This window comes from Eumetopias jubatus, unplaced genomic scaffold (genome assembly GCF_037043125.1).
Source record: "Eumetopias jubatus isolate StellerSeaLion01/CBP00866 unplaced genomic scaffold, mEumJub1_p1.0 scaffold_16, whole genome shotgun sequence".
NCBI classification, from domain to species: Eukaryota; Metazoa; Chordata; class Mammalia; order Carnivora; family Otariidae; genus Eumetopias; species Eumetopias jubatus.
In genome coordinates this window covers 64,598,398-64,620,801 of record NW_028274822.1, presented here as the reverse complement: position 1 = coordinate 64,620,801, position 22,404 = coordinate 64,598,398, and the positions used below count along the sequence as shown (strand labels likewise).

Below are 22,404 nucleotides of genomic sequence, written 5' to 3'. Positions count from 1 at the left end.
CTGACACATTCATGGGCTATCCCAAGGAGGTACCGTCAACCAGGTTCCAGGGAGCTTTGCGACACATGCCCCATGACCAGCCTCCTGTGCTCTTCCTGCCACTCCCCATGCTGCCAAAGTGTGAGCTCACCCTCCTCCTTCCCTCTGTGAATTAACTGTGACAGCCCAGCAATCCCACCCTCACACATTTTCCCAAGTGAATTTAAAACCTATATTCACACAAAAGCCTGTACACAAATGTTTACAGCAGCTCTGTTCCTAACTGCCCAAACCAAACTGGACGCAACTCTTCAGTAGGAAGCTGGGGAACCAGCCGTTGTGCATCTGCACCACAGAATTCCACTCATCAGCAGAGAGGGACAAACTCGGATGCATGCTACAACCTGCAGGAATATCAGATGCGTTCTGCTAAGCGAGGGAAGCCAGAGCCAAAAGGCCACCTATGGCATGATTCCCCTGGTGGGACATTCCAGGGGCGGCATGATGGCACGTGGAGGAATGGGGCCGCCGCCCACAGGGGGCAGCACAGAGGCTCTGCAGGGTGCTGACTGCCCTGTGTAGCCCTGGGGCGGCACTGACGTGATGGTGGACATCATCAAGCCCACAGAACCACTGCACAAAGAGTAAACTTTAGTGTGTATACTTTAAGAAAACAATCAGGGTGTCAGGCTCCCAAGATGTACTGCAGACTGTGACAAATGTCTGGCACACCGCACCCAAAGGGAGGGCAGATAGGAGCCGACTGCGGCATTGTGGAAAAGTGTGTTCACCCGATACTGCCAAGTTAAAAGCAAAATACCTTTAAGAGACATCAGACCCCAGGTGGTCAATCTGTATCCTAACCCTCAAATGGCTCAGCCTTGGCACACAGCGATGCTGCCCACCTAACCACTAGGCCTTCCCAGCCACTGTCAGGGGACTCCTAAGCCCACCACCTCCTCCATTTACGAGATGCTATCCTACAGGAAGAACGGGCGTTTCCCTCTCCTTCCGTTCTCTCTGTTCCCATCAGTTTGGACTTAAGGTGTTCTGTATTACTCAGTGGGTTGTCATCTACACTTCCCATTATTTATTTTTGTGCTCAAACCATCCCAGATTGGCCAATGGGACCCCCTTCGAGCTGGCTCGGAGTCCTTCTGACACGTGTCCATCAGCAAGAAAGTCCAGACCCGGAATCATTTCTCCAAGGAATTCTTGTTCCTTCCAGTGCAGAGAGAGATTTGCAAACTAAGATCTCGGTTCTGGTGTGCTCATTGTTGTGAGGTGCTGCTGCCGCAGGGCCCTCTCGCCAGAGCCAGGAAATACACATACACAGTCACACAAACGCACCTCTGTCACACACACACGCATGCAAACACACCTCACACAGTCACACAAACGCACCTCTCTCACACACACGCAAACACACCTCACATACAGACACAGCCCAGCTCACACGCAAACACACCTCACACAGTCACACAAACACCTCTCACACACACACGCACACACCTCACATACACACAAACGCACCTCTCTCACACACACACGCAAACACACCTCACATATAGACACAGCTCACTCACACGCAAACACACCTCACAGTCACACAAACACCTCTCACACACACACGCAAACACACCTCACATATAGACACAGCTCACTCACACGCAAACACACCTCACACACACACTCACACAAACGCACCTCTCATACACACACACGCAAACACACCTCACATACAGACACAATTCACACAAACACATGTCACACACAGTCACACACACAAACACACCTCTCACACACACACGCAAACACACCTCACATACAGACAGCTCACTCACACGCAAACACACCTCACACACACAAATGCACCTCTCTCATACACACACATGCAAACACACCTCACATACACACAATCTCACTCACAGACACACCTCACACACACAAATGCACCTCTCTCACACATACACGCAAACACACCTCACATACAGACACAGCTCACTCACACACAAACACATCTGTCACACACAAACACCTCTCACACATGCAAACACACCTCACATACAGACAGCTCACTCACACGCAAACACACCTCACACAAACGTACCTCTCTCTCACACACACATGCAAACACACCTCACACACACAGCTCACTCACACGCAAACACACCTCACACACACGCAAACACCTCACATACACACACAGCTCACTCACACAAACACACCTCACACACACACACAGCTCACACACACAAACACACCTCATGCACACATTCACACTCACACACCTCTCACACACACACGCAAACACCCCTCACACACAACTCACTAACACACACACAAATGCACCTCACACACACACAAACACACCTCACATACACAGCTCACTCACACACAAACGCACCTATCACACACATGCAAACACCCCTCACACACACAACTCAAACACAGCTCACACACAAACACACCTCCCTCACACACACACACAGCTCACTCACACACAAACACACCTCCCTCACATACACACATGCAAACACACCTCACACACACAGTTCAAACACAGCTCACACAGTCACACACACAAACACACCTCCCTCATACACACACAAACACACCTCCATACACAGCTCACTCACAAACACACCTCACAGTCACACACAAACATACCTCAGACACACACACACATCATGCACACATTCACACTCACATACTTCACACATACACCTCACTCACACATGCAAACATACCTCATACACACACACACCCTTCACTCACACAAACTTCACACACACATGCACACTCACAAATGCAAACATACACACACAAGTATTTCTGTACCTTTGTGTATATATTTTCAAAACCTCACAAGTTCATGCTGATGCCCCAAGGCTTCTTCCTCTCCTTCCTCCTTCTCAGGTTTGTGACTCTATTCTCTGACTGGGAAAAACCTGCCTCCCATTTTCCTCAAGATATTTACTGCCACGCTCCACCGACGCACTTGCTTGCATGAAGCAGCCAATCTCCCAACCTCCCCAGTCACCTCTGAGACCTCGCCCCCATCACCCTGGTTCTCTGGCCGCTGGGCACGCTGCTCCAACACCTCTGCCTGGAAGCCACCCCCTACTGTCCACTTCCTCAGCTGCCCACGTCCCTGAACTTGGAGGGGAAATGAGAGCAGGGAGGACGGGACCATTGGGTATCCATACAGAAACAAAGAATGCTCCTCCTCACCAACAGTCAATTCCAGATGCAGTGTGGGCTCAAAAGGAACAAGACTGAAGCTCCTGGGAGATCAGGGAGGTCTTGATGACCTGTTGCTGGGACTCCTTCACACGACACAGAAGCACCAGCCAAAAGGGAAGATGGCAGACTTGACCCCATTTAAATGGCTAACTTCTGCTCATTAACACATCCTTAAGGAGTGAGAACTGTAAGCCACTTTGTGAGAGCAGTACCTGGTGATATAAAAATATCAGCCATTTCTAGAATATAAAAAGAACTCCTGTAACTCAATAAGAAAAAGGCAGTCAATCCGATAGAGAAATGTGGATTGAAGGGAGACTTTATCCAGGGGCTAACAAACGCAGAAGAGGGCTGGCTCATTAAGTGGTCATGAAAGTGCAAATGAGGCCGCACCCAGAAGCACCCAGGCCCCAGAGAGCACGCAGGGGTGGGGGCACTCGCACTGGGGACAGCCTGGCACCCTCTGAGCCGCCCAACGTGTGCACACCCTGTGTCCCTGACGCCCCACCTCTGGGTCCAGGGTCCAACCTGCAGATACGTGTGTACCCGGAGACCCAGACGGGGGTCTTCTTAAGCTTCTCAGCCCCAGGTGGGCAACCCAGATCTCCACTGATGGTAGAATGAGAAATAATCTGGGTATACATACACATCCAGTGGAATACCACACAAAAAAATCCCACACAATGCCCTATGGCTACACACACCATCATGGACCTCACAAAGTACAGCTGAGTGGAAGAAGTCACGTACAAAGGAAGCTGTTCTGCATGGCCCCTTTAAGTAAGAAAAAAACCAGACCTAACAAGTCTACGCTTTTTGGAGATGCACATTCTGAGTGGTAAGGCAAGAGCGAGGTGCAGGGGGCTGCCTCCTGGGGACGGGAACGGAGCAGACGTCAGTGTTCTGCCTCCTGACTGGAGTGGTTACCCAGGTGTCCACTCTGTGATAATACAACAGTCTGTAAACTTGGTCTGTGCACTTTTCTGCAAGGGGGCTACAGCCCACAATAAAACACAGCACCTGGGTGGCTGTCACTGGGCACAGGTGTGCCCTCGGGCATGAGGGCGGCACCTAAGGCTCAGCCTGGCTCCCAGCTTTCTGTCCTCCAGCCTCCCCTTGACATGAAAGCGTACCTTCCTTTCTCAAGGGCCACTTTGCAGAGACCTGGCTTCCAAACACAGCTGGGCGCACGGCCTCTAGTGCAACGTAAACGCACCTGGGCATTCCAAGTCCCTGCACGGTCTGCACCGCAGACCTCCTGACCCACGGGCCCCTGCCTGGAGCAGGGCTACCACAGTGCCATCCAGCTTGGAAAGGGAAGGCCCAGCAAACATTCACTCACAGGTTGCCCTTGCTGCTTGCCTCCCCACACAACATCAGGCCAGCTCTCTGAGGAGCAGACCCCAGGGCTGGGAGTTCCCTGAGAACAGCCCAGGGCATCTGGGCCCTGGAGGGGCAGGAGGCACCAAAGGGCCCAAGACCTTTTGGCTGAGAACTCAGGAGGAATGTTTACAAAGAGCAGCCCCCAGTGTGAGTGGTTTAGTGGGGTATTTGGATACAACTTCTATTCTAAGCATCAGGGAAAAGCCACAACCATATGGAGGGCCTTCCACACCAAGTGGGGGAGAAGGGGGCCAGTTTGGGGTTCTGCAAGCACATGTGTCTGGGGCCACCGCCCTCCTGGATACCTCTGGTTTTTTGATCACCTGCGAGCCACATTTAGGGTGGTGGGAGCGGCATGTCTGGCACAAAAGTGCTTTGAAGAAGGGTGGGTCCCTGACAGGCCTCGTCCTTTGGGGATCAGGAACCATGGTGCCTAGATGTCCAGGCTCCGAGTCCACGGCAGGAAGCCAGACCGGCCCTGCAGGGCTTTCAGGAAAGTTTCACTTAAACTTGGTAGACAGAAACTCATTCTTCCACCCATCTGCCCCTTCCTGCTGCCTCCTGGCCTGCCTCTCGCCTGGAGTCCCCAGCCTGGCACCTCTACAAGGCCATGGTGGCAGTGCCAGACCCCTCTGGGCTCTGCTCACAGCCGCTCACAGCTGGGTCCACCGTGGCTTTGGCACGTGCAGCGTCCTCTGTCAGGGGTGCCAGACTCCCACCTTGCTCTCGCCATCTCCTCCTCTCCCTGCACTGGTCAGCCCAAATGCCATGGACTTGGGCCCCTGTGTGGCCCACCCAGTGCCCTGGGGGGGTGGCTGCACTCGAGGTCTGGAGCACAACCCCAATCAGTGGGTGGGCTTTAGGCACAGGCTCTGCACCACCCTGGTGACCAGTCCTTGCCACCTCGTGGGAAGGGGACCACCTGTCAGAGCAGGTGTTGCAACACCAGAGCCCTGGGGTCCCCAGAAGGGAAGCTGAGGGTCCTCTAAGGAGAAGCCCTGAGCTCAGCCATGGGCGCCTAGCTCTTGCACTGGAGAGCCCTGGCAGGCCAGGGAGGGCTCTGCTCAGGCCACAGGTGGTGTGTGGGGCTGCAGACAGAGTTTTTTTGTGCGTTCATCAGGCTCTTCTCAGTGGGCACCCACCTGGACAGAGCAGTGGTCACAGAGGCTACATTGCCGGGCACCTTGTGTCCCCGGACACAGCCTCCGGACAGGCCAGAGATCACACTGCTCTGCCATGGGGAGGGGCTGCCCCGGCAGCGGGGGGAGACCCCGAGAGCCTCCAGTGGCAAGTTCTTGGCCCCTGCCGAAGGCCACAGCTTGACTCCTTTGGGACTGTACTCACTGCCACCAAGACCCACCTGAGGAGCAGGTGCCCCTGGGGCAGTGTCTGCAGCCAGGTCACACACTTGCCCCCATGGCCGTCCAGCGTAGCAACCGCCCTCCGCGTCTGCAGGCTCCAGATGTGCACCAGCCCGCTCAGGGACCTGTTCTGACAAGCGCAAGCACCAGCTCAGGCAGAGGCATCAGAGGACATTCCCAGCATGCTCTGCAGGGCTGGCCTGGCAACCCCACAGCAGTGGACCAGGCATTTCATTCGGGGGCTTTCAGTTGAGGTGACGGCTGTCCATGTGAACTACGGGTAAAAGTGGCACAGTGCTCCTTTTCCAGGGATGGCGGGCAGAGGGCCCTCAGAAGCCTCTGAGGACACCTCAGGCAGAGGGACAAGGGGCTGCCACTGACACTGTAAACTGGATGGTGTCTATCAAGGCGTGCTCCCTGCCTCCTCCGAGGGGGCCAGGCCCAAGGGACAGCTTGTCGAGTGGGTTCTGAAAAGTCAGTATGCCCGCCTGAGTGATGGGCAGCCTGAGCCCGTCACTGGGATCCCCAAATGAGCCCCGGGCTCATTGCTAGCCCACCGCCCCCTAAATTCACCCTGGGCTAACCCCCGGGGTTGGGTTGGGGCCACAGCTACTCACCCTGAGAGGAGGAGTGGGCGCCCCTGTCCTTGGGCTCCTCCGAAGAAATGCAGCGCATGCACCGCCGAGTGGGTACCTCGGAGGACAAACTGGGGATCTGGCGGTGGGAGCGGGGAGGCTGCCATACTGGGCGGGGGTGCAGTCACCTGGGGACCAAGGAAGGGTGTGAGTGACCCAACCTGTCATCCTTCAGGAAGGCAGTCGGAGCCTCCCTGGATGCTACCCACCCCCTTCAGCCTGTCTTCCATCCTGCCTATTGGCCTCTACACCCAAATGGCATCACCGTGGCCCCAATCTGCACCATCTCTGGGTGGGCACAGTGGCGCCCACATCCTTCTGAGGTCACTCTAACCTTCAGCGCCCTGCGTAGAGCCTGCCACTGGCCTCCAGGGCTTGCTGTCCACCCACCAGCTATACACTCTGACTCCCTGAATCCCACTGGCTGCAGCAGGAGGAGTGACTCCTCCTCATTCGGTTTGCCTTCTCCTCGCCTGGGCTGTCCACACACCCTGGGGTGTCTGTCCTGCCTCTGGGCCTGGCTGAGTACTGCAAATTCAGCCTCCCTCCTCCCTCCTGATGCCCATCTCCTCCCCTCCCTGCAGGGGAGCAATGACATGCCAGGACATGCTGTCCACTTTGGCCCTGTAGCAAGCTTGGGGAACAGGGGCCACACTGGCCTGCTCCCCCCAGACCAGAGGCCTGGCCACTGGCACCAGGCACAAAGCAGCTGCTCAGCAAGTGCATACTGAAGGGATGAACCAATGGACAGACAAGAGGTGTGCAGGGTCCCTGGGGGCTGGAAGAGCGAGCAGGACCCAAGATGAAGAGGAGGCTCTCTCTTACATGTGCTGCAAACACCACCTGCTGGGTCCTGAGGGCCTGTACATCCACCCTTAGAGAAGGCAGCACCACACTTACTGTTGGAGAAACGGAGGCAGGGGATGGTCTGGTGAGCTACCCCAGGGCTCTCAGACTCAGGCCTGAAGTCTGCACGCTGCCACCAAGAGGCAGAGTGGCCGGTGCACTAGTGTGTGGGCAAGGGGCAGGGACTGAGTTACCTTGCCACTCCCCAGAAGGACTGATATCACAGACGAGTGACCCTTCCTCAAATCACTGATCCTGTGAGGCCCACCCAGCTGAAAGAAGCCTCCCAGTGTCCCCACTGAGCCCACCCCAGCAACGGTACAGGGATGGTTGCCAGACCAGAAGTGACCTGCTCCAATGACCACGGGGGCACATCTGTCAGCCTGCAGGTCCCAGGCCAGGCTGAGGATACAGAGGGAAAGGCCAGGAGCAGACTGCTGGGGAGCTGCAGCAACTTCATCAGGAGGGCCTCTCCTGCTGGGATCTGAGACCCTTCCCCACCTGCCCCTCTCCAGCGTGGACGCAGAGCAGTGAGGAGGCTGCCTGGCCACTGAGGGAGCCACAGCCACCAGAGGAACTGGGCAGGGCAAAGAACAGGAGCAGAGAAGATAGCATTCCTCCAGGAGGGAGCCTTGGCCAATGCCAAAGAGGGGGTTCCAGGCCAAGCACGGGGGCCCACGCAGAAGGGGGGCTGAGGCTGAGGACAGGCAGACACACAGGCGCAGAGGCAGGAGAGGCGTGGGTTTCTCCAGCAGAAGAGCAGTCCAGGCACCGCTTCAGCCACACGCTCAACCGGGAAGCCCTGTACCTCCCCTCGGTGAAACCATCTCAGACCCTTTTCTTCTCTCTCTCTCTTTTCAGAATAGAGCCCGGAGTAGCTTCACTAGAGCAAAAGGTTCAAAACACCCGAGAAATGCCACTGTCAAGGCAGCTGGGGCCTTGTAAGCCAGAGGGCTCTGAGTCACCTAGATAGCAGGGCAGGGGGTGGGGGGGGACAGGGACAGGCAGTGACCCGAGACTCCGGAGACCACTGGAGTCAGGGAAATGCTGCAGAGACCCAGCAGAAGGCCACTGCCAGCACCAGGCTAGCTAAGGCCGGGCCCACGTGAGGGCTGGAAGTGGGGTTGGGGCTGAGATCCTAATGACCCAAAGCATCCACTGCAGGGCTAGGGCCAGGAAGGGGCAGATGCTCACCCTTACTGGTGAGAGACCATAGGCAGCCACTCTACTGCTTGATCCCGCCTCTGTTGAGGGGTTTCAAAGAGAAGGAAGGGGTACCTGGGAATGGAGCTTACAAATGGCTAAGTTCCTGTTTGTTTCTTTCTTTTTTAGGGTTTTCACTGTAAAAGCCTCTCTCACCTTTCGCTAAAAACCAACTGACTCTTCCCAAACACAAGGACGGCCTCCTGTGGACAGAGACCTGACCCCATACTGCTCCATGACCCATGGCCCCTGCTCTGGCCTGGGACAGGTGAGCTGCCAGGAGACACTGCTCAGCCAGGGCTGTGAATCCTGCAAGGCTGCCCTCCGGCAGGCAGGCCTGGGACAAAATTAAGAGGAGCAGCTATAGGGCCCTCCGAAGCTACTGGCTGTCTGTGCTATCAGAACAGCTGGTCAGCTCCAGGGCCCCAGATCTGGAGAAACCCCAGAATGGAGAACCCCACTAAAGCACCTCAACCCATCAGAAAAGCCCCAGCCTCCAGGACTGGGGCACGGGGGGCATCCCACCCCACGGTCCGGGCCTCGGAGTCCTACAGGCCACTTCCACACAGGCTCCCACAGTGCGGTGCTGATGCACACACGCTGCATTCATGCACACGCATGCGCACACAGAGGGCACACACATGCATACACATGCACGCACATGCATGCACACACTCACACACACGCACAGGCAGCATGGGGGCCTTGGGCAGCGCCAGCCGAAGCACAGCCCACACTTGGCACTTGCCTGCGGCCTGATGGGAGTTTCCAGAACCTCACCAGCACAAGGCTCGGTCTGAGGTGATGAAATCAAGTTCTCCTCTATTGTTTCCCCAGAACTGCAGGGAACAAACCCGTCACGTTGTTACAACAACCAAAATGTTCAGGCCAAAATGATGCATCGGCAATTAAGGGCTCCATCATTTCAAGCAATTAAAATAAACGCTTTATTTGAAAACTAATTAATTCTAGCTACATATTTTTCCCATGACAATATCCTATGATTACTTGATTTATGACATCTAATTATTCTTTATTAATCTAATTGAGAATAATCGCGTTATCCTATCTCCCCTGGCAGCGGGCCGCCCGGAGCGGAGGCCACAGCCCCTTGTGCAACACCAGTGCGCGGTACCAGCCGCCCGCCGCTGCCTCGTTTCCCTGTTCTGTCACTCGTCTTTTCCTCCCAGAGGGCAAAGGAACATGAAACTCAATCCATCGAGCACAACTTCGGATTCTGCCTGCTCTTCGAGATGACAAAGAGAGACACATTCTTTTCAAAATTAAAAAGAAAGACAATCTGACAAAATTTGTGCAACCCTGACAGCCTTTCCAACTGATGCTGTGAACCCCGAAAGCCCCTCAGGCCCTCGGCCCCTGGGTGGGGGATGACAGTGCCCCCCTGCGTCCTGCCTCAGAAGCAGCAGCCTGGCAGGCCTCAGGGTCATCCCCACAGAGAGGAGCCCGGAGCCCTTCTCCTGGCATGAGGAGCAGCGGGCAATCAGGGTCCCCTGTGGGAGGGCACATGGGTGGCTGGGAGCAGGCTACACCTAGCTCTCACCCTCCCACCAAGCCACGCACACCTCAGGCAGGCAGAGCAGCCATGGGCCCCAAGGGTGTCCCTCACAGGGAAGGCAGGCAAACCACCAAAGACTGGCAAACGCAGAGGAGGCAGGGCCAAGGGAGAAGCTGGTACCCAGAGACCACAGCCTGACCCATGAGTCAGCCCTGAGCACCCACCATGCACTCAGTCACAGAACCCTTTCCTTTTACCACAACAGGACCACTGGTCCTTAAAGAAGCTTGGAATCGACAAGGAGTACTGAGAAGTCAGCCAAAGCGGGGAAGCCACAACCACAGTCAGCCAAGCATTGTTCCTGCCAGCTCCAGCCCACCGGGTCCTGCCTCACTGACTGCCTATGTCTGGGAGTGCAAGAACAGGCTGCACGGGATGCTGCGAGTACCTGCAGGGCTGGGGAGTGGGGCCCCATGAGGTACTGGCCCCGCCCTCCATAAGTGAGCCCCACAAGAGCACAGAATGGTTTCCAGCAGCCCCATAGGGCACCTAAGAATTCCATAACCAGCACAGACTAGGGAGGCACCACTTTGTAGCAGGATAAATGCCCACAAAACAACTAAAATAAAGACCGAAAATCTTCAGTACATCACTGTCAAAAAAAAAAAAAAAAAGGTCTAGAACCTTCAGAGGCCAAACACTAAGTAAGTGGAAGTCAAATGTAGTGAAGTCTACGGAGCCCCACAGTTGGCACCTGCCCTGAGAGCATCTGCTACATTAGTGACCTAGAATTCTGGTTCTTAAGCAAGGCCTCTGAGTCTATGAAAGGCAAAGCTTAGGGCCCTCCCAAAGTGGACAATCTCATAGGGGCATCTCCATAAAGATGAGACCACACAGGACTAAATGCTCAGTGTTAGAATGAGCCAGAAGTAGACCTACACCCAGAGGTGCCCGCATGATACCAGCCTTCGGGCTTATCCTAGTCCTAATTTACACTCCCTTAGGAGGTCTCCAAAACTTCAGTCTGTGAATGTCTCTCAGAAGGAGCCCACGTTCAACCTGGCCTGAATAAATTCACTGATAAAGCCCTATGAAATGCAAATAGTCAAAACTCTTAGAAACAAAAAAGGAAACATGGCACCATGAGTGAGAGCCATGAGAAACAACAAAAGGCAGAACTAGACCTCTAGAGCACAAAGCATTCAGGCATATAAAATAAAGATGTTTAATGCTTTTACAGAAATAAAAAGAGGGAACTAAAATCACAATTGGAGAACAAGAGATCATAAAAATCACCACTCAGATTTGAAAAAGGACCTAACTGGGTGAAAGGCTGTTGGGAAACAGGAGATTTGCACTGTGTCAAGGTATTATGCTACAGATTATTGACTGATCACTGAAGGAGAATGTTCCTTAACGATGGAGACATCTGGCTGTCACCACCTTCACCATGAGATTGAAGCTGGCACTACCAATAGTAAACAAACTGGCATCACTTATCTCTTCAGATGATGCCAGAAAACACGGCACCATCCTTGTACATCTGTGCCAACAACTTGCTGAAAACAATCAGACGCATCCAGATTACAGGATACTGGACAAGGCAACTAGCTCAGACTTATCAAAAAGTCAAGATCAAGAGAAAAAACAAGAGCAAAAAGCAGGGTGAGGGTTCTAAATTGAGAGACTAAAGAGGCATTGTGACCAGATCTAACACATGAACCTTGACTGGATCAAAAAGTGGGGGGGACAACGGGGGAATTTCTGAATATGGACTGTAGATAATACGGAATTATTGTGGGGCACCTGGGTGGCTCAGTCAGTTGAGCATCTGACTCTTGATTTCAGCTCAGGTCGGGATCCCGGCATCAGTGCAGAGTAGGCTTGGGATTTTCTCTCTCCCACTCCTCTGCCCCTCCTCCTGCTCATGCTCACTCTCTCTCTAAATATTTTTTAAAATATGAAATTATTGTTAATTTTCTTGGGCAGGATACTGGTAATTTGCCTAGAAGAATGCCCTTATTCCCAGGCTACAGTGTTTTAGGGGTGAAATGTCATGATGTCTGCAGTTTTCAAATGTTTCAGAAAAACAAATTTAATCTCTATCTACATACAGAGAGGTAAAGCAAATGTGGCAAACTGCTAACAACTGAAGAACATAAGTGAAGAGTATATAAGTATTTACCATGCTATGGTAAATATGCTTGCAACTTTTCTGTAAGCTTGAAATTATAAAAGCATTCTAGAGGAGGGGGAGGAAGACAAACCCACCCTGGACTCATATCCAGAACAAACAACATACAGATCAACACAATAAGAAAGCAAACACCAAAAAGGAAAATAAACAAAGGATTTGAACAGATATATCACAAGAAACATAAATGGCCAATAAACATATGTAAAGGTGTTTAACCTAATTAATAATCTTGGAAATGGCTGTCAAAACCACAATGTGATATAATTACACTCCTAGCAAATTAGCAAAAGATTAACCACTGTCAAATGTTGACTACAATGTGGGACAACTTGAACCCTTTACCATGCTAGAGGGAGCATAAATTGAAAAAATCACTTTGGAACACAATCTGGGACTAGTTCACACAACTTATGATGCAGCAACCCCTTTATTACATAAATACCTTACAAAAATTCTCACATATGTACAAGAAGAAATTTGTACAAGAATGTTATAGCAATATTATGCATGCTAATAAAAACTAGAAACAACCCAAATGACCATCAACTGTAGAAAAGAATAAATTGGTACATTCATATAATAGAATATTCCACAAAACTGAAACTGTATAAACTCCAGTCTCACATGGATAAAACTCAAAATCATAATTCTCATTAAGAGACATTAAGGATGTAAAAAATGAGGCTGTAGACAGGGAGAAAATATTCATGACACATATATCTGATGAAAGACCATACCCAGAATACTTAGAATATAAAGTTAATATGAAAAGGGGGGAGGTGCCTGGGTGGTGCAATCAGTTATGTATCTGATTGGTTTGGGCTCAGGGTGTGGTCTCGGGGTCCTGAGATTGAGCCCCATGTCGGGCTCTGCGCTCAGTGCAGAGTCTACTTGGGACTTCTTTCCCTCTCCCTCAGTGCTCCCCAACTCACGCTCTCTAAAATAAATAAATAATTTAAGAAAAACTTAAAGTAATTACAACAGGCTAAAACTAGAGATGGACAAAGGTATTTCAGACAAATAGAAACAATAAAAGAGCAGGGGTTGAAATACAGATGTCAACAAAGTTGAATTCTAGCCAAAAAGCATTAGAATTGACAAACCCAGACATTGCAATACTGAGAGCTGCAATTCACAATGAATATATGATTGTTTTGAATACCTATGTCCTAAATGACAGAAACACCACCTTTATAAAACAGAAACTACAGGAAATTCAAGGAATCACAGAAAAAACTCACCAATAATTGGAGAACATGATAGACTACTGCTCTTAGTACAAGTCAAGTGGATAGTAATAGTAAGGAGATAGAAGACTCCATGGGATAAATATTCTGGATCCACATGGAACTTTACACTCTGATAACAGAGACTATACCTTCTTCTCAAGTGCATGTGAACATGTGTAAAAATTATATACTGGGTCACAAAGAAAACATCAGTAAGTTCCATAAAGAAGAAATATTATAAACATATATGATGACCACAGTGCAGTTAAATCAGAAATTAACAAAATAAAAACTAAAATGTCCTCTCAACTAAAAATTTAAAACCATTTATTAAACAACAAATTTTAAGTGAAAGGGGAAGTACTTAATCCACAAATTTTATTATTTTTTTCATCCACAAATTTTAAAAACGACAATGAAAAACATGACAAGCCAGAATTCATGAGATATATTTAAAGCTTTGACCAGAGGGAAAGTAGAGACCAGTATCACTTATGAATACCATACGAAAATAGTAAATAAAATATTTGCAAACAAAATACAACATCAAATTAAAGAAATTATACATGATGACCAAGTGGAATTTATCCTTGGAATGCAAGGTTAGTTGTTTTTCTTTTTTTAAGATTTTATTTATTTATTTGAGAGAGAGAGCATGTTTGTGTGAGAGAGAGACGCAAGTGAGAGAGAGCATGGGGTGGGGGGCAGAGGGAGATGGAGAAGCAGGCTCCCTACTGAGCAGGGAGCCCAACCCAGGGCCGATCCCAGGACCCTGGGATCATGACCTGAGCCGAAGGCAGACGTTTAACCGACTGAGCCACCCAGGCACCCATAAGGTTAGTTTAATTAGGAAATCCATTAATGTCATACACTATATTAATAAATCTATGGAGAAAAGTCATATAATTTACCTCCATAGATACTAAAAAAGAAACAAACAAAAAACCTTTGACAACATTCAATACCCATTTTTTTTTTTTTTTAGAGGGGAGGGGAGGGGTAGAGGGAGACAGAAAAGAGAGAATCTTAAGCAGGCTCCAAGCCCAGCATGGGGCCCAACACGGGGCTCAATCTTACAACCCTGAGATCATGACCTGAGCTAAAATCAAGAGTTGGACGCTTAATCGACTGGGCTACCCAGTTGCCCCTCAATACCCTTCTCTTTTCTTAAGATTTTATTTATTTATCTGACAGAGAGAGCGAGAGAGCATAAGCCAGGGGAGCAGCAGAGGGAGTGGGAGAAGCAGACTCCCCACTGAGCAGGGAGCCCAAGCCAGGGGTTGAATCCCAGGACTCTGGGCTCATGACCTGAGCTGAGGGCAGATGCTTAACTGGCTGAGCCACCCAGGTGCCTCTCTCAATACCCATTTTTTATTAAAACACTTAACCTGGCTCCCTGCTCAGTGGGGAATCTGCTTTTCCCTCTCCCTCTGCCCCTCCCCCTAACTCGTGCTGTCTCTCTCTCACTCTCTCAAAATAAATACATAAAATCTTAAAACAAAACCAAACAAAACAAACCCCAACTAACCAAAGAAAAACTGATGGGTTTCTTAAAAATTATTAAAATACTCACACACTCACACACACACACACACACACACACACACGCACCCCTCCTTCTACAGTCAACACATTACTTTATGAAGAAATATTGGAGGTATTTCCTCTAAGATCAGAATACCCAATATCTATACTACTATTCAACCCTGTACTGGAGGTCTAAGCCAATGCAATTAAATAAGAAAAATCAATTAAAGGTATATGACTTGGAAAAGAAAACATTAAATTATCTCCCAGATGACATGATGATATACATGAGTGCCTTAGATAATTAATAATAAAACAAATTCAAGCATTAAAAAAAATTTAGTAATGTAGCGGGGGGCGGGGAACTAACAAAGAGAACTTAATAGCTTCCATATGCACAAACAATAACCTGTTAGAGAAAACTCCATTCACAATACCAATTAGAAGATAAAATACCTAAGACACTTTTAACCTTTTGCATGTCAAAAGAGATAAAATTCTAATATCTTTAGAATATACAGAAATCTTCAAAATTAAGGAAAGTCTAAAGACCAAATAGAAAATGGGCAAAAGACATGAATTCACATTCACAAAAAATGAAAATGGCCCTTAAACATATAAAAAGATGCTTAACATGACTCATGGAGAAATGTAAATTAAAACTACATTGACAGGCTTCTGAATCTGGCCAGGATGAAGTAAGTTCAGTATAGCCTCTCTCTCTCTCTGGCTGACTGCAACTAAAGACTCTAGACAAAATATAAAAAGCAATTACCTAAAAACTCTGAAAAGTGAACAATAACAGGCAGGTTTTGGAGGCAAGCAAAACCTTGGAGAAGTGACCTGTATGGGAATGAGTTTCCCATTTTTAGTAGTATGTCTTGGCGGCACTGCCTTGGGGTAGGCCCAGCTTGCATAGATGCAAGGCAGCAGTGGCTAAAACTTAGACTAGTTTCTGGACAACTTTACAGAGAAAAAGTCTAAAGAATGTGAGAGGAAATCCCTGATGGTTTTTTTTTTTTTCTCTTCTCTCTCAGCACTGTCCCAAGAAGGGGCCCTAGACACAGAACTGTGTGGGAGAAGTGACTCTGAGAGAAACCTCCGTCTTTTTGGCCAGAGGAACCAAGAGGAGGGGATCCTGCTGGATGGAGTGTGTGTGGAGTTGTGGGGAGAACTGCAGAGAGGAAAGAGCTAAAGAAAAAGGTCTCTTAATTCTGTGAATGAACCCATAAAAATCCCACGCTCACTCCTGAGTTTCGTAAGCCTGGGATAGACCCAAAAGAGCCTCTCAAAAGCTTTGAAAACTGAAAAGAGATTAAAACCATAGCCCACAAAGGGCAAGACAGAACTTGTTTGCCAATTCTAACTGGGTTAACTGCCTGCTAATACAAAACTCAACATTCTCCAGAGGACCCCATGTAACACTCAACCAGGATATGTCTGGGAAATAATACAAAATTATTCAACATACCAAGAACCAGAAAATGAGAGCAGTTCTCAAGGGAAAAGTCAACTTACAGATGCCAACCTTGAGACTATTCAGATGTTGGGAATATCAGATAAGGATTCTAAAGCAACTTTTATAATTATGCTCCATGAGGCAAAGGTAAACATACATGAACAGAAGTTCTCAGCAGAGAAACATAAATCAATTTTTTAAAAAGGAAATTTCAAAACTGAATAATACAATATCCAAAACAAAAAAAAATTCAATAATGGAATGGGAGATGATAAAGGAAAGAGCCAATGAATATGAAGATTGGTCAACAGAATTTATCTAATATAAAATCAGAAAGAAAAAAGATTGAAATAAATGATTAGAACATCAGGGACTTGTGGAATAACAGTAAAAGGTCTGAGATTCGCATAACTGGAGTCTGAGAAGAAGAGAAAGAAATGGAGCAGGAAAATTACTTGAATAAATCACTGCCTGAAATTTCACAAATTTGGGAAGAGACAAAAATTTATAGATTTAAGGACTCAATGAACCATAAGCAGGATAAAACCACATTCAAACACATCATAATTAAACTGCTGAAAAATAATAAAGAAAAAATTCTGGAGAGTGATGACACATACATAGGGAAATAATAATCTGAATTAGTGTGGATTTCTCATCAGAAACTATGGAAGCCAGCGACAGTGGAATATCGTTATTGAAAGAAAAAAACCATATCCAGTAATTTCTCTTTTGGGAATGAAGGCAAAAATAGATATTCTCAGATGAAGGAAAACTAAGAGACTTTCTTGCCAGCAGATGTGGCCTAAAGGAAATACTACAGCTCAAGAATAATGATAATCAGAAGGGAATGTGGAACTTCAAGAAGGGAGAGGAAGAGAAATAGTAAATATCCAGGTAAATATAAAAGACAATGTTCACCTCTTAAGTGAACATGTATATTGTTAAAATGATAACACTGGTAGGGTTTTCAATACAACAGCTAACACATGAAGGCAGGAGGGTAAGGGGACCTATATGATTGTAAGGCTTCCATATTTTACTTGAAATGAAAAATAATATTAACCCTAAGAAAACTGTGAAAGGTTGAGCATTTACACTGCAATCTCTAGAAGAACCATTAAAAACATATAATACAAAGAGATATAGCCAAAAAGCCAATAGAAAAATTTAAACAGAGCATTTAAAAATATTTAAATAATTCATAAGAAGACAGGAAAGAGGAGAGAGAAGAACCAAAAAAATCAGAGGAAAAAGAGAAAACAACAAAATGGTAGAACAAAATAGAATCATATCAGTGATTACAGTAAATGTGAATACTCTCAACATGTTAATTATCAGATCTAACAACTATAACCTATTTTTTTAAAAAGGCCCAAATGTAAGTTATCTGGCAGAAACCCACTTTAAATATAAAAACACAGATTAAAAGTAAAAAGATGAAAAAGAACTACTATACATACAATAAAAGAAAGTTGGTTGGAAAGAATATGTTAATGTCACAGAAAGTAGACCTCAGAGAAAGGAATATTACCAAGGATAAGAAAGATACAAAATAATAAAAAGTATCAATTCATCAAAAAGACATGAGTCCTAAATATGTATTCAGCTAACAACAGAACTTCAAAATTCATGAAGAAAAAGCTGATGGAACTGAAAGCAGAAATAAACAAATACATAATTATAGCTAAGATTTAAACTCCTCCTTAGTAATTAGCTGAATAAGTGGCCAAAAAGGCATACAGAATCCTAATACTATCTACCTACTTGACCTTGTTGACATTAAGCAAATACTCTACCCAACAGAAAAGAACACATTCTTCTCAAATGCACATGGAATATTCATCAAGATAGACCATATCCTGGGTCATAAAACAAAACCTTAAAAAATGAAGAAGAAACAAAAGCATACAAAATATGTTCACTAACGTTATGGAATTAACCTGGAAATCAATAATGGAAAGGAAACTGGAAAATCTCCAAATATTTGGAAAATGAACAATATACTTTGAAATATTCAATTGGTCAAAGAGGTAAGTAATCCCAAGAGAAATCAGAAAATATTCTGCACTTAATAAAAATGAAAAACAAAATAATCAAAATTTGTAGGATGCAGCTAAAGGGAGGCATGGAGGAAAATATATAGCATTAAATGCCTACATTCAGGGTACCTGGCTGGCTCAGTCAGTAGGGTGTAATACTCTTGGATCTCAGGGTCATGAGTTCAAGCCCCATGCTGGGTGTAGAGATTACTTTAAAAAAAAATGCTTGCATTAGAAAAAGAAAGGTCTCAAATCAATGATGTAGTCTGCACCTTAAGAAACTAGAATAAGAGGTGCAGAATAAGCCCCAAAGCAAGCTAAAGGAAGGAAATGATAAGGATAGAGCAGAAACAAATGAAATAGAGAATAGTAAAGCAATAGAGTATCAACAAAACGAGAGATTAGTTCTTTAGAAAGATTTATAAAATTGACAAATCTCTATCTAGACAAATAACTACAAAAAAAGGGAGAGGAAACAAACTATCCTCATGAAAGAAGGATTATCACTCGAGACACAATAAACATTAAGGAAATGCTATAAACAACTCAGTGCACATAAGCTTGACAGTTTAGATGAAATGGAACTGAACACAAATATTAGAATGGCTTAAAAAAAAAGAACAAAACCAAGTTTTGGTGATGGAAACGTGGAGCACAGAATTCTCATACACTGTTCGTAAGAATGCAAAATGGTACAAGCATTCTGGAAAACAGTTGGGTAGTTTCTTATAGAATGAAATATACATGTATCATATTGCCAGGATATTTATTCTAGACAAATGAAAATTGATGTGCAAACAAAAGCCTGTACATGAATGTGTACAGCAATTCTGCTCACATTGCCCCAAATGAGCATCTATAGGTGAATGGAATACTCTTGAGCAATAATAAGGAACAAACTATTGAAAAATGTAACAACATGGATGGATCTCCAGAGAATTATGGTGAGTGAAAGGTTACATACAATCTGAGCCCAGTTATACGGCATTCTGGCCCAACTAGGCAGAGAGCACAGGTGGGCAGTGGCTGGGGGCCAGGAGTCGGGGGAGAGGCTGACCACCAAGGGGGAGCAGGAGGAAAGTTCTGAGGTAATGGATCAGTTTCTATGTTGGGATTGTGGTGGTGCTGGTGAAGATAGGTGTTAAGACTCACTCTAAGTACATTTCATAGTAACGATCATATTAATAACAGATATTCATGAGTTCATATTGATATAATAAAATGATTGAAGAAATAAATAAACAGGGGAGAGTAGACAAATCTTGCATGCAGGAAAATTCCAAATAATTTGTGTAGATACTCGGCCTTCAAGGATGTGGAGCAGAACTTCCACCCCTTGTGAGGGGCTGCCCATACTGATTTCCTTCCTAAGAGGACAGTCTAAAGGGAAAGAAAAGACTAACTTCACGGAGAGGAAACCTGACAACCACTACCTCAGCCAGGTGACCAAGGCAGTAATGTCATTTTGACAGCATGTACCATTAATATGTGATGAGATGGTGCTTTGTCTTTGAGGGCTGGATCCCGGAAACCCACAGCCCCAGTCTAATCATGAGAAAAACACGTGACATATCCTAGCTGAGGAACATTCTACAAAAGACCTGACTGGTACCCCATAAAACTGTCAAGGCTATACAAATAGGGGAAGTCTAAGAAACTGTCACAGCCCAGAGGAGACTAAGGACACCTGACAACTAAATGTAATGTGATGCCCTGGATGGCATCCTGGGACAGAAGGGGGACATTAGGTAAAAGCTCAAGAAATCTGAATAAATATGGACTTAAGTCACTAATGATGTACCAGTGTTGGTTCACAACTGAGACAACTGTACAATGCTAATCACATAAGATGTTAATAAGAAGAGAAAAGGGCTCAAGCACACTTTTGTGTACAAGTTAATGTACTGGGCCACTGCTCTCTTGGCCATTTTCTGGGATGCTGTTTTTCAAATAAAATATATTAGACAATATTGTGCTATTTTTTCTCAAGCTACAGTCAATTGGAGTTACTGCTAACACATTATGAAAACCCAGTTTCCTGCTTGGACTTTTCTGGCTTAGAGACAATTTCTAATTCCACTTAGATGACTTTAAACAGATTTAATGCCAATTTTTAAGGGCTTATCCCATTTAAAATAATTCACCATTCTATTTTTGCCCTCACAGAAGTAGATTTAAATTCATCAATAGTGCCCCTAATAGCTAAGCAAACTAGCTGATGACTTTTACCATCATCATCATCACCACCATGGTCACTTCCAGAAGCAGAGCAGCGTGCCAGGGAAAGGAAGAACGCTGATCTAACAAGACTGCTCTCCACCAGCCAGACCAGCTCATTCTTTCCTTGAAGTATACAGCCATCCAAGTGGGAAACCTCTGAAGTGGCTGGTCCTCCAGGCTGGCAGGAACAGAGATCCACTTACTTTGTGCCTCCCAGGCTACACCTGAAACCAGAAAGATGCTCTCTGGACAGGCCCGTCCTGAGTACTGCTTCATCACCCTCCTGCCTTTGTGGTCAGGACAGACTACAGCAAGAGTCCCAGAACTGGCCCTTCGAAGCCACATCACAGACACAGCGACCTGGGCGGTCCAGGCCAGGTCACTGGGAAACTTCCCAGGGCTGCTGCTTCCCACCAGGGGAATGGAGGTCTGACCACTGCCCTCCATGGTCTTTGAAATGCAGGGAGTCCCAGAGGAGTCAGCAGGTGCACATACAGGCATAAGAAACCAGCCTACAACTTAGGACAACCCTGTTCTAAGTCATCACCGTATCGCTGAGGCCCCTGGGGGGTCAGTGTCCCATCCACAGCATTGGCTCATCACTCAAGCCAGGGGTGGGGGCAGCCCTGTGAGTGACGCCCAGGCCCCAGAGGGGTGGTCCTGACATAAATAAGGCCAAGGGCACAGTCCCTTCCAGAGAGCTCAGACTACAGGGCACCTGGGTGGCTCAGTCGGTTAAGCGTCTTGACTCTTGATTTTGGCTCAGGTCATGATCAGGGTTGTGAGATCAAGCTCTGCACTGGGCAGGGAGCCTGCTTGAGATTCTCTTTCCCTCTCCCTCTGCCCCTCCCCCCTTAAAAAACCAAACCAAACCAAACCAGAGAGCTTAGACCTGCCCACAACAGCTTTAGAAAGCATGTCCAGGAGTGCCCGGGTGGCTCAGTCGTGAAGTGTCTGCCTTTGGCTCAGGTCTGATCCCAGGGTCCTGGGATCGAGCCCCACATCAGGCTCCCTGTTCGGCGGGAGGCCTGCTTCTCCCTCTCCCACTCCCCCTGCTTGTGCTCCCTCTCTCGCTGTGTCTCTGTCAAATAAATAAATAAAATCTTAAAAAAAAAAAGAGAGAGAAAAGAAAAGAAAGCATGTCCAGATGAGACAAGGGAAGGAACAAGCCTGCTGAGATAGTAAGATCCCTATCCCGTTACCTGCGGCTCACAGCCACAAGAACTGGACACACTCCCTGCGCCAAGGAAAGCATGCTGCACCTCCCTGCTCAGGCCCCGTGGGCTGCCAAGCACAGGCCCAGCCTAGGAGGGATCAGGACAGGGCGGGCCAGTCCCAGCCTGCGCCCAGCCTGCGCCCACTGCACCCCTCCCCGGCCCCGAGCCAGGGAGGCAGGTTTGCCGGGGGTAACTCAAACTTCACAAAGAAACCATTTCTGGAATGGGGCTCCGTTTGGCGATTCGGAGTCAAAGGCGCACTTCATTGCTCCTTTCCAAACCCCATGCATTGTCAGGGCCCTTTCCCCTTTGAAGCCTCGGTGAGTGATTGAAGCGTCTACTTT

At 47.5% G+C, this 22,404-nt stretch overlaps 1 protein-coding gene across 1 annotated transcript in view; it reads right to left on the bottom strand.

The window, feature by feature from the left end:
- The window catches only part of GNB1L (G protein subunit beta 1 like), a 66,753-nt gene that overhangs the window by 32,504 nt on the left and 11,845 nt on the right, over positions 1-22,404 (bottom strand). Inside the window, exons 2-3 of the mRNA XM_028094792.2 lie at positions 6,587-6,732; positions 5,969-6,094 (exon numbers count right to left, since the gene is read on the bottom strand). Coding sequence (XP_027950593.1) covers positions 5,969-6,094; positions 6,587-6,711 — 251 coding nt within the window. The 5' untranslated portion in view covers positions 6,712-6,732. The remainder of the gene's footprint in view (positions 1-5,968; positions 6,095-6,586; positions 6,733-22,404) is intronic.